Source organism: Ischnura elegans, chromosome 4 (genome assembly GCF_921293095.1).
Source record: "Ischnura elegans chromosome 4, ioIscEleg1.1, whole genome shotgun sequence".
Lineage (NCBI taxonomy): Eukaryota > Metazoa > Arthropoda > Insecta > Odonata > Coenagrionidae > Ischnura > Ischnura elegans.
The window spans coordinates 38,347,237-38,359,704 of record NC_060249.1 but is presented as its reverse complement, the minus strand read 5'-3'; the positions used below and the strand labels follow the sequence as shown (position 1 = coordinate 38,359,704).

Genomic DNA, 12,468 nt, shown 5'->3' with positions numbered 1-12,468 from the left:
AATATTGCTGTGGGGGAGAGGGTTGGTGGCTTGCCCACCCTGAGGGCACTGGTTCAAATCCTGGTGGTGGCAGAGATTTTTCATAGCTGCTGTATCCTTGCTTGAGTGCTTTGTAGTGGGCACTCCAAGCCAGTGGCGTAGCCAGGTTCGTGGGGTCCGGACCCCCCCCCCCCCCCCCGAAATATAAAAACACAATTATTTTCCCTCATAAAAGAAAACAAAATACGAATAGAAAAATTATGAATTTACAAAGTATTTCTTTTACAAATGAAGCTTTTCGATTATGGAAAGTGTTAAAATTAGTTTAAAACCCATTACTTAGAACCCTATTTTTCAAAAATTTTCCCTCCTTGTTTTGGACCCTCCCCCCCCTCCCGGAACGAAATTCCTAGTTACACCACTGCTCCAAGCTCTGCAATCCATCTTTCAGAAAGGACATGAAGCCAAGGTCACAGTGGTGCCTTTCATTAAGAACAGGCAACTGCCAACACCTTTTTTCTCCCTACCCTTTCCTCCCTCATGTAAAGCTGATAACATAAGCTGTCAGTCGCCTCCTCCGAATACTATACCAGTAACAATATTTTTTTGACATTGCAGGGGAAAGCCAATGAAGCATTCCGTGGGTAAAGGCCCTCAAGTAAACCCCTACTATATTCCCACTGGAATGGTATGCAAATCTAAGAGTCTCAAAGCAGGAATGAATACCTCATCCACTGATTGCCCCCCTTCACGGTACCGTACAATGGATGGATCTTGTAACAACTTGGTGCATCCTGACTGGGGTGTAGCCATGCGACCTCTTCGTAGAGTGATACCTCCTGACTACTCTGATGGTAAACAATTTTCTGCTTTCAATACATACATATAAATAGAAGGATACTTCCATGTGATGCAGTTCCTGACATTCCTGACCGAAATTCCCTTCCTTAATTCCTGACAGAAAACTGTTTCATGAATTTCAATGCAGTTTTCGTAAACTTTTCTAGATAATTTTCCTGTTGCATGTACCTACATTTTGTATGTACATATATTAATCAAAACACCTTAAGGTTAATAAAAGTTCTGGCAAAAATTCAACAAAATATGGCCTGGAAATATTTTCTTTTCTATGTAACTCAGATTTGGCAAGAAAAATCTATTTACATGATTTGATTTTTTTAAATGGCCTTTCAAAACATGTGTATAATATCTCTGGGTCATTAATTTAGCTTTTAACATTTTTCCTAGTGTGTTTTCATATTTTTAAGTAGCCAATGTAACATTTTCTCCTTATTGTGTCTCCGTATTATGTCCTAAGTATACTTATTTTTAAAAATTGCTTTTACATCTTCCTAGTGTGTTTTTTCTAGTGTGTTTTCATATTTTTAAGTAGCTAATGTAACATTTTCTCCTTATTGTGTCTCCGTATTATGTCCCATGTATACTTATTTTTAAAAATTGCTTTAACACCTAAATTATGATATAATTGATGTTGATTCAGTGTCTTGTTATTAAGGTTTTAAATAATTTTAAATGCAATTTTTACCAGCGTTGAGTATATTTATACACCTTCATCAGGACTATGAATGAATATGAGCACATTATTTTGCTACATAAAAGCCATAAAAGGTTATAAAAATATTTTTTACAATAGCAAAGCATTGTTATAACCTTTTATGCATTAAATTTATGCACTCATATTCATTCATAGTCCTGACGAAGTTGAAGTTGGTGGTTTCTGGCAATACCTTATGGAATTTTCTCATTTTGGATGAAAAATTTAACTTTGTTTTTCCACAGACTACCATGGTTTTGACACTCCGCGTCATCCTCAGGTTCGGAGTACATTGCTCCTCACCTGGTTTGGAGCTCTTCTCCTGGAGGTTGGGAGGCTGGAAGGGGAGATTTTGGGTCTTCCATAGGTTGTAAATGCGAAGGGAATTTGGGAGGATGGGGAAGTAGGTAGGGGCAGTTAGTCAGCTTACATTCATCGCCCATACCTACCTCCCCATCCTCCCACTTTCCCTTGGCTTTTACAACCTGGGGAAGACCCAACCCCTCCCTTTCCACCCTCCCCCTGCCTCTGCAGTTTATCCACCCCCCACCCTGTGATCCCTCTAGTTTATACATCAGGTATTTAAGATGATGGAACAATGTACTCCTCACCCGAGGATGATGCGGAGCGTTGAAAATATGATAGTGTACCAATAAAATATTCTGTGGAAAAATATGGTTTAATTTTTTCATCCTGGTGAAGTTGAATAAATATACCAAAACATTGGGAAAATTGTGCATTTAAAATTCTGCTAGGCCTATAACCAAAGACACAGAATAAACATTAAATAGAGAGAATAAAAAAATCAAGATACAATCGATTTAATATAATTTCTTACATTCTGTCATCAGGTGTCTCTGCTCCTCGTGCAGCGAAAGATGGAAGTCTTTTGCCATCTGCTAGAGATGTCAGCCTTACTGTCCACCGCCCAATTTATCGCAACGATCCAAATTTCACTGTTATGCTTGCAGTTTGGGGACAATTCTTTGATCATGATATTACTGCCACTGCACTCAGTAAAAGTAAGTAATACATATTCGATAATTTGTGACTAATGTATTGTTTTGTGTTGAGCTATATAAAATAACATGCATATTTCACTCTTAACCCTTTCGAGACCGCGGAGTTTTCGTCTTAGCTTGACTGCTGTACCGAGCCTCAAGAGACTCTTCTTTCTCGTGGTACGGAGCATTTTTGGAGGGCATTCGTTAAGAAGGGTCTCGCTGAACCTTATTCGACCCCTCCACGGTGGGACTCCGCATTATCTCGGACTCCGAGAGTAGTTGTGCTCCCTCCTTTCCAGTTTTACGACCATACCTGCGGCATTGGTTCGCGGTCAACTTATGTATTGCTTATATGTATTTAGCAAATGGATAATTGTTGCTTGCACGTAAATTACAGACATAGAATATAATTCCTCATTTTTATCTGATGTCAAATTTTAAACGAAGTTCTAAGGCCATTATCAAAGCATTTAACGCAGCAACAATTTCCATGTTGATGTTTATACATAACTCGAGATATAAGTTAATATTTGTCGTAGAATTTCGTTTAAAAATTCTAAACGCTGCTCAAAAGACAAACAATTCAATTCTTTGTTTATATTTCTTGAGAAATGAACAAATTTTTATTTCAAAAATTGACTCTATAAACAATTGTATGACCGCTGTCCCTTACCGCTGAGAGGGGTTATAAAAGACGAAGGGTCCGGGTACCTGCTCCCGGATTCGGAGGGTTAATCCTAAACCCCGAAGCATTGGGTCCCGAGACAAAGGCGACCTAAACCCATGACCGTCCTGAAAGGGGGAGAGCTAGAAAACGTATATATACGGGTTTCGTTTTCTTGACCGGGAAAATCTCACACGTACATATACGCCCGTGGTCTCCCGGGTCAGGAAACGTCCACACGTATATATACGTGTACGGTAGGGAAAAGGTTAAGAATGAAAAAAATGTTATTCTAATGGTCCAGTTATTATTGAAGTGACTACATATATATTTTTGATGTTGTATGATCCAAACAGGAAATAAAATATTTTTTTAAATATTCTCAGGCAGTGATGGAACGCCAATCTCCTGCTGTACAGAAGACGGAAAAGTAGCCTCAGACAATGTCAATCCTGAATGTTATCCAGTGAAACTGTCACCAGAGGATCCTTATTATGCTGATTATGGAATGTCATGCATGAATTTTGTTAGATCTGCCCCAGCTCCCACCTGCAACTTAGGTCAGTTGCATTAACCCATCACTACGTTTCATTCCTTTAAAATAAGCTGAAATTGAGTGATTTTTTACAAATTCAATTAGGCTCTGCTGGAATATTGTGAGGAGGCAATTCTTTCATTATCAATCAAAGCCATCTTCCCACTTTATAATTCATGTCCATCAATTTTATCCCTATAACTTCTATTTGGGTGTATGACAAGGACTGATACCAAACACCCAAGAAACTTCAAGAACTTTTCTTCACTAATCCTCGTGATTTCACTTCATCTAAGGTATTATCATTGCTTCTTTTCTCTCTATTTGCATAGGCCCAAGGGAGCAACTCAATCAGATAACAAGTTTTATTGATGGCTCTGTGGTGTATGGGTCATCAGAGGAGCAAGCTAAGCATCTTCGATCTACAAGCAAGAAAGGGGAACTTGAAATGATGATTACTCCTGATGGTCGCGAGCTTCTCCCTGTCTCAACTGATCCAAAAGATGGATGCAACAAGCCTGAAATGAATGCTGATGGGAAATACTGCTTTAAATCTGGTAAGTATTATCAGTACAGCAATATTAAATATAAAAAATAACTTATGCACATACAGTAGAGAAGTATGAACAAACCAAATTTTTTCTCTCTGTATAATGGAGCATCGTAATGTGATACAGATCATTTGGTAAAAGTTGGCTGATAGCATCACATAAGAGGGGATATAGTTCCCAAAATGTTCACATCTCTAAAACATAGGTACAGCTTTCTTTAAATGTGGAAGGATTCTGATGACAGAAAGATTTTAGGAACTGTTTTAGTGAATTTTAATGAGCATGCCTTCACACACACATGCAAACATCTTACAGAGATTTTAATCGTAAATTCTTGTATGTATTCCTGAATGTACCAAGAGAAAAATGATACAGTGAATCATTCTTGCCAGCTAACTAGGCTTTTGCTTTCATGTGCGTTGAAGGTATAATATGTAGATGAGTTGCTCCATTATATGTATATTATTCTTTGATTTAGATTTCTATGAAATTTTTGCATTCTGTTTTCCAGGGGACACGAGAGCCAATGAAAACTTGCATTTGACTACAATGCATCTCTTGCTGGCTCGAGAGCACAACAGAATTGTTCGAGAGCTTGCCAAAATGAATCCAACCTGGTCTGATGAAAAACTCTATCAAGAAGGTCGACATATTATGGCAGCTCAGATGCAGCACATTACTTACAATGAATTCCTTCCCATTGTTCTTGGTAAGTGAATCTAAGTGATACTTTTCATCGCTTTCCTTAGGGAAATATATGACTGCTATGAAACTGGGTTCTGTGCCCATGTTTGGTGAATTCTAGACTGTATTGGGAGGACAGTTTGAAATGCAATCATGTATGTAATTGTGTTTAGAAGGAGGGTGAGATGACTGTATTTCTGTTACCCTTTTAAATGGTTAGCATCATAAAGTAGCCGCAGAAATTTAGTCTTCTCAACTTTGACCTTAAAATGAAAATAGAAGGGTTTTAAAATTGTTGCCCCTATGCATCAAGGAATGTAGTTGGAGATCCAGAATTTCATAGCAGATCCTACGTTATCAAGCTCATTTGGATATAATTTCCCTATGAAAACTAGAACCCCCGATGTAGTTAACATACTCTTAAATAAATTTTTCTTAATAAATTTATGTTCAGAAGTTCTTTAGCATGAATACATAATCATCAGTAATTGATGGCTGATGATGGACTTGTGAGGATATAGAAAAATATGCTCACATATACTAGTGAATTGTAGATCAATGAATCATAAAAAATAAAGAATTTGCATCAATAATTTGCCATGCTATGAAAATGTTAACTTCCATAGTTATTTCCAATGTTTTCATCACTACCTTACAGGGCCTTCTATGATGAGTAAGCTGCAACTTGCCCCACAGAAAAAAGGCTACTCAAGCACCTATGACCCAGATGTGAATCCTGCTGTAGCCAATAATTTTGCAACTGCTGCATTTAGATTTGCACACACATTGCTACCTGTGAGTAATCAATGTCTTTCTTTCTTGAGGGGGAGGAAAAGATTGGTGGGTAGTGAGATATTTATTTTGGTGGATAAGAGTAATCAGAGTCTATCAGTCATATTTGCTAAAAGTGAACAAATTCCTTTGGAGCATAGACTACTTTATTGAGATATTAAATGTAAAATTATGGGAACATGCATTTATAAACAAAACTAGTCAATAGAAAAACTGTCATATGCTTACTAATATTGTGTTATTTGATAGTAGGTACTCAGTATCTATAGAATAGCTGAGTATCAGGGGGTGCTTAAATTCCAATATGCTTGCCTGCTGCTTGCCTGGGAGGTGTACAGTGTACACCCGTGGGTCTTGAAGGAAAACCCCATAGACAAATTGGAGTTCTGGGGCTCTCCCGTGAAAGATTTTGGATTTTCAAGACTTATTTTTCAACTTAATAGCTTCAATTACTGTAGATTAATTTGTCAGAATATATTACTAAATACTTGTACCAAGGAGTGCCTCCATAAAAACTTTGATTTTATGCAGTGTAAGTTTTGACCCAGTAGGGAGGAGGCACTATTTCAAGGTTTTTAGTTTTTACTGCTTTGGTAAGCTGGGGTTATCAGGTTAAAGTCAGGATATTTGAAAAAGGTCAGGAAAATCAGGAAAAAGTCAGGATATTTCACTCTTGGCATTAGGGAAAATGTGGTTTATAACTTAAGACTAAAAAAAAAACAAGCTGTTGGCTGGCTGAGAGGTTGCATTTTTGTGACTTTTAGTTGGCTGAAATTTAGTTTATTAGTTACTTTTTTCTGCGTGATGATTGAAAAGAAATAAGTTTAAATGGAATTTGTATGTATATTTACATATTTCTAAAACAATTATGCATTTTATTCACACATGCTCTTCATACATATTAGGTGCCCAACTAAGTTCCCGCTGTTTGTTAACAGATGGCTCTAGCATTGATTTGTGGTCCATTTTGACGTATCGGAAATGTCACGAATCAAGCTTAGACATTTGGTAAACAAACTGCTCGACTACAATGGCAAGTTTTTTTTAGCGTCATATCTTTATTGTTGCATGAAAATGTCAGAGTTTGTGCCAGGCAACCGTCCTTTGCAGGGAGTGTTTATTTTCTTCTTTCATTTGAAGAAAACAGAGGCTGAAGTGCATCGAGAGCTCTGAAAAGTTTACGGAGATGCTGATCTAAGTGAAACAACATGCCATGATTGCTTCTGTCACTTCAAAGACAGTCATTCCAATGCTGATGTGAAGGAAGACCAAAAACCTTCGAAGACGCTGAATTGGAGGCATTGCTCTATGAAGATCAGTATCAAACTCAAGAAGAACTTGCTTATATATTAGGAGTTACCCATCAATCTATTTCCAAGTGATTGGATGTGTTGGGATTCATGCAAAAGCAAGGAACTTGGATTCCTTATGATTCTAGTGCATGACAACCCTCGACCCCACATTGCAAAACCCGTTAAAACCTACCTGTAAATGCTCAAATGGGAAGTCCTGACCCCCCCCCCCCTGCTGTATTCCCCAGATATTACGCCATCCAATTATTACTTGTTCTATTATATGGTACATGGTCTGACTGATCTGCAGTTGCGCTCATACAAAGACGCCAAAAAATGACATGATTTGTGGGTAGCCTCAAAAAATGAACATTTTTACCGTTACGGTATAGGCCTCTGCCACAATGATGAGGAAAAGTTGTAGCTAGCGATGCTCAATACTTTGAATTATTCATTTATAACTATTTTTTCACGATAAAGTTCTATATTCGTTCAAAAAACAGCGGGAACTTAGTTGCGCACCTAATATTATGAATAATTTCGAGGATAGTGTGTAAAATTAGGGACAATAATGGAATTAGTCTGGGAACATCATAGAAATTTGAATTTTGGAACCTTATAACAACTGTATATTATCCCCTGGTCTGTTCCCTCCCCCTTTGTCCACCTCTGTTGCCTGATCTTTTTTGATGATGGCTTTAATATGCAGTGAATGATTCCAACTAATCTGGTAATTTTTTCCTCAGACACTGATGAAAATATTAGGAAATGACACATCGAGTGAAGAGTATGTAGAACTGCATAAAATTTTGTTCAACCCATACATCCTGTACTCTCCAGGACAGATGACCAGTGCTTTGAAGGGAGCACTGAACACAGATGTGCAGAGAGTGGACACATACATCACCCCAGAGGTATCAGCTGTTTCTAATAATTATTATTTTTTATATTTAATTGTGGTTTTGAATTTCCATTACAAATGAAACCTGTATGATCTTGTTCCTTGCAATACTTCATTTTAGGAATGCATAATTTATATTATTTTTGTTTAATATTTTCAGTCTTGTATGTTTCATTTTAAAAATTTCCTTGAAAAAGGCACTTTTATAAAAAGTAATAATATCCCCTCATATAATTTGCAAAGATAATGAAATCCAATATTTTAAAATTAAATAAAACCAAAGATATGTTCAATCACCATTCAGATATGATCTGCATTTCCAAAATAATCCATCAGCCCATTAAAGCTTTGCAATAAGTATTCTGTTATGTAAACTGAATTGAATTAGGTATATAGGCCACTTTACATTGTAACAGAAGAAAACATTCGAATATGATTCCCTGTATTATAGGGAATCAAATTTTTAGGCTATCTTTGCTATTTTTCATTTTCAGGATAGCAATCATCTTGAATTACGTGTGTTCTAATGGTTGATAAATTTATTTGAACAGGTCACTCAGCATTTGTTTCAGCAGAAGTGGAGTGAGGACTATGACAAGGCCATGGAGAAATCAGGGGCTAAACTGAAGGGAAAGAAGAAAGGCTATGGACTTGATTTGGCATCGTTAAATGTTCAGCGTGGCAGGGATCATGGTTTGCCGTCATATCCAGAATGGAGGGAATATTGTGGTTTGTCTCGACCTACCTCCTTTTCTGACCTGAAGGGTGAAATGGATGAAGCTGCATTGCAACGTCTAGCCTCATTGTACAAGTGAGTTGATTTTAGCTTTTCTTTTCAACATATCTCAAGTTTTCTTACGATCGTAGAAGTAACATTTTTTTTATTATTACATCTGTATATGTTTTCTTTCATTGAGGTTATTCACATAGCCATATTTTATGGCTTTCTAACTATTTCATTAATACCCAACCTCTTCAAATTTACTTGTACTTTCAGTTCTGTTGATGATGTGGATATGTATTCTGGCAGCTTGTCAGAAATACCCATAGGAGAAGGACTTCTGGGACCTACATTTTCATGCCTCATGGCTGATCAATTTCTTCGCCTCAAACATGGTGACCGATATTGGTATGAAACTCCAGAGCTACCACAAGCCTTTGATCCATGTAAGGAAATTTATTTTACTCAAATTCTCTTTCCTTTGTTTATGAGCTAATATTATCCAGAATAATAATGGGGAAAGGAGGTACAAATATAGGGTGTATACATGTGGGGAAGCATAAGGAATATAAGTGACCAACTTACCAATACATATTTATAACATTTTAATGATAATTTTAATAATATTTTAGCCTACTTGCCAATTAAAAACAACAATAATAATGTAATAATTTTATTTGTCCAGAGATCTTACGCTACGGAGGGAACACAATACACAAGTATAGGTTATGTCATTGAATTTATATGACCAATAAGAATTTATATATATTTCAAATTTCACAGACAATATACCAAACACGTTCAGTACCTAGTTACATAAAAATCATAAAGTCTTCTTTTGTGGCAATTTTTATGGGGATGTGTTGTAGAACTTTTAAAGACACAATTCTTCACAAGATACTTTTTTTAGGTCAGCTTCGAACCTGTTTATCAATGCAGGTAATGCATCTTAATGGGGAACTTGCATGAATTTTTTTTATTTCATAGGCGGACAGAAAATTATTTTCTGAATACAACAAAGAAAACCGCATGTAAATCTGAGTTTTCCTTCGCGAGATATTTAATGATAAATATAACGAATTTTAAAGCGCGGGAAAAACTCCCTCACCCCCCAAGCCACTGCCGACGAAGCCTCGATGACGTCAAAGGTGCCTAAACATCACGCGAAGCTATTGTTGTGATTGTTTGTAATAGTTTCCAGCAGTTGTGAGAGCTTTGTTTGTTAGACGTGTTGATTATTTTATATTTAAAGATAAATATCCGACGATAGAGGCTTGGAAGCCCTCGTATTTTGCATTATTTATAATATTAATATCTGAGTAAGGGCATAAAATATAAAACTGGAGCAGTTAAACCAAAAATTTGATTATACCTAAATAACATCGTTGTAGGAGTCTGAGCCACAGCCATTGGAAGGGGGATACGTTAATTGTAAGTTGATGTTATCGACGGCATATCATTCATTTAAGTATGTAATTAGAACGATTTTGATGTTTACTGATGTCCGCTTAGCTTTTATATACAATAACTTCATCCGTTTATTCGTAGGTACCGGAGAATTCGTCGTTTAGGACTGTCTGTGCTTGTATTATGGGGTGAATTCCAGTCAATGCAACTTTTGCTCGCTGATTGGAGACATCTAGAAACATTTTTGTGCCAAAATAGTGTTATTTTCAACGTGACATCTCCCGTTAAGCTACTGCTAATAATCACAGTGCCAGTGGTTGTAATGCACAAAGTTTGACAAGGTTGAAAAATATCGGCCAAGAGTTATCAGTGTTCCATCGTGATTGAATTGTAAAAAGTGCTATTACGCTATCGATAAATGTCTAACAGTAGTGTAAAAATTGTCAGTGGCGTGCTAATCTCCGTTGTTCACCGTAGATATGACATTTCACGATCACGCTATTGAAATAAAAACTCTGTGTGAAGTTTGTTATTCCATTATTTCAACGAATAGTAGTGAGAAATGTCACCTGTGTGGGCTAATTTAAGGGTTTAAATCAGTGAATAAATAGTTGTATTCATCATAACGAGTTCTGTTATTGTAAGTTGTACGTGATGAATATACGAATATGATAGTGACATCCAGTTTTTGATAAGAGTATTTGCCTATTTCCCATTATATTTTTATGGTATATGCTAGTATATTGTTTATGGATTTAAATAATATAGGTAGAATTTATTTCAATGGTAGCTTGTGTGTGTGTTGGCAGCGGAACCGATTCGCGATCTCACATGTGTATTGTGTGCAGACTGTTTTGCTGTGAATTCGTACCGTAGGACGGATAGGACTACCTTCTCCGTTAATCCGGCGTTGCCAAATTCAACAGCACAGCTTACTCTAATGTCAACAGCACAGCTTACGATCGTTATCCTCCAGTATTACAAGTTTCTTTTAGAACTCGATTTGCCGCCGACGTATAGCAATAATTTGTCTTAACAAATTCCATGAGGGTCGTGGCATCAATTTTTGGTGTCCTAAAAAAAGGCTGGTGTCCTAACACCCCATGCCACACGCCTTTTAGGCGGCTTGCGGGGTATTATGTAGACGTAGATGAATTTCAGGTGTACTATTCGAACGAGTGGCAACGTTATCATCCATTTTTCTGATAACCAAAACACACGAAGTGAAACGCTTGTATTTCATAATCCCGATGCCGCATTATTAATATCCCAAGTAATAATCTAGGCACAATAGCAATAGGAGAACTTGCCCAAGAATAACAGAACAAAATAAAGTGACGATGAGCGGCTAAATACTCCCTCAAAACAAATTTTACACCATGCGCTCAGCGTATTTCCCTACTCCCTACGGTTGTTTAGGCACCTATGACGTCACGCCTGGCCTCGGCAACGCTCGGGTGTCTTCGCGCAGTGGTCGGCTCAGAGAAATTTTTCTCGATTTTAAATGCAATTTTTTTATTTCTTTTGATGTTGAATGGAGAAACTGAAGGTATTTTTGCGAGCTAATGTATCCATTTGACTTATTCAAAATAGTTTTTAGAGCAATCTACGACCCATGCAAGTTCCTCATTCATGGGAGAGTGAGTTGTACATTTTTGAACACATAGCATAAGGGCTTGTAAAGGTCATTTTAAACTTGAGGAGGGTGATATGCATGTGACTTGGACCTTGTTAGAAACTTGTAGTTATCATCATTTGCCTTTAATCAATGGTTATTGACCTTAATGAGTACAGAAAGTTTAAAAATTCACAGGCAAAATACATTCAGTAGTCCTGGCTCCATAAACAGTAGCCTATAAGTATGCCTTCTAGAATTACTTGTGATGGATGTGATTGCCCTTTTCTGTTAGTCCCATGAATTTTGAGTTTGTTGTCGGACTGACAATGAGATGGACTTTGCTGTGCGTTGAGTGATTAAAACTTTGAGAAGCATCATTTTTGATCAGCAATTGTTGAGTTTTTGAGACGCTTAATTTTAACTTGTCAGTTACACTCCATTGCCACAATGAGCTAAATACATACCTCCTGACCTGTGCTATGTAGTTCTGTTATAGTTTTAGCAATGTGTGTACTTGATGAGGTGGTGTATTAAATCATAAGCACATTTGTAATCAAAACAGTGCATGTATTTCTGTGTCTTCAGTTCATTATCAGGGATAATTTTTCATTCCAGATTCAGCCTTTTTTTATTCATCCCCTTCTTCCTGTCTTGCCTTCTCTGGGTGATTTGTGGGCATTTGAGAATATAGTTTCTAAATTAAGGGTTGAAGTATATCTCCTGACCTTGGTATCTCTTTTAATCATGGTGATAGAACCTTTTTAC

The 12,468-nt window shown here is 37.0% G+C and overlaps 1 protein-coding gene across 1 annotated transcript in view; it reads left to right on the top strand.

The window, feature by feature from the left end:
* The window catches only part of LOC124157292, a 51,749-nt gene that overhangs the window by 26,572 nt on the left and 12,709 nt on the right, over window positions 1-12,468 (top strand). Inside the window, exons 6-14 of the mRNA XM_046531890.1 lie at window positions 598-833; window positions 2,386-2,556; window positions 3,589-3,762; window positions 4,070-4,294; window positions 4,800-4,997; window positions 5,631-5,767; window positions 7,803-7,970; window positions 8,509-8,768; window positions 8,955-9,124. Coding sequence (XP_046387846.1) covers window positions 598-833; window positions 2,386-2,556; window positions 3,589-3,762; window positions 4,070-4,294; window positions 4,800-4,997; window positions 5,631-5,767; window positions 7,803-7,970; window positions 8,509-8,768; window positions 8,955-9,124 — 1,739 coding nt within the window. The remainder of the gene's footprint in view (window positions 1-597; window positions 834-2,385; window positions 2,557-3,588; window positions 3,763-4,069; window positions 4,295-4,799; window positions 4,998-5,630; window positions 5,768-7,802; window positions 7,971-8,508; window positions 8,769-8,954; window positions 9,125-12,468) is intronic.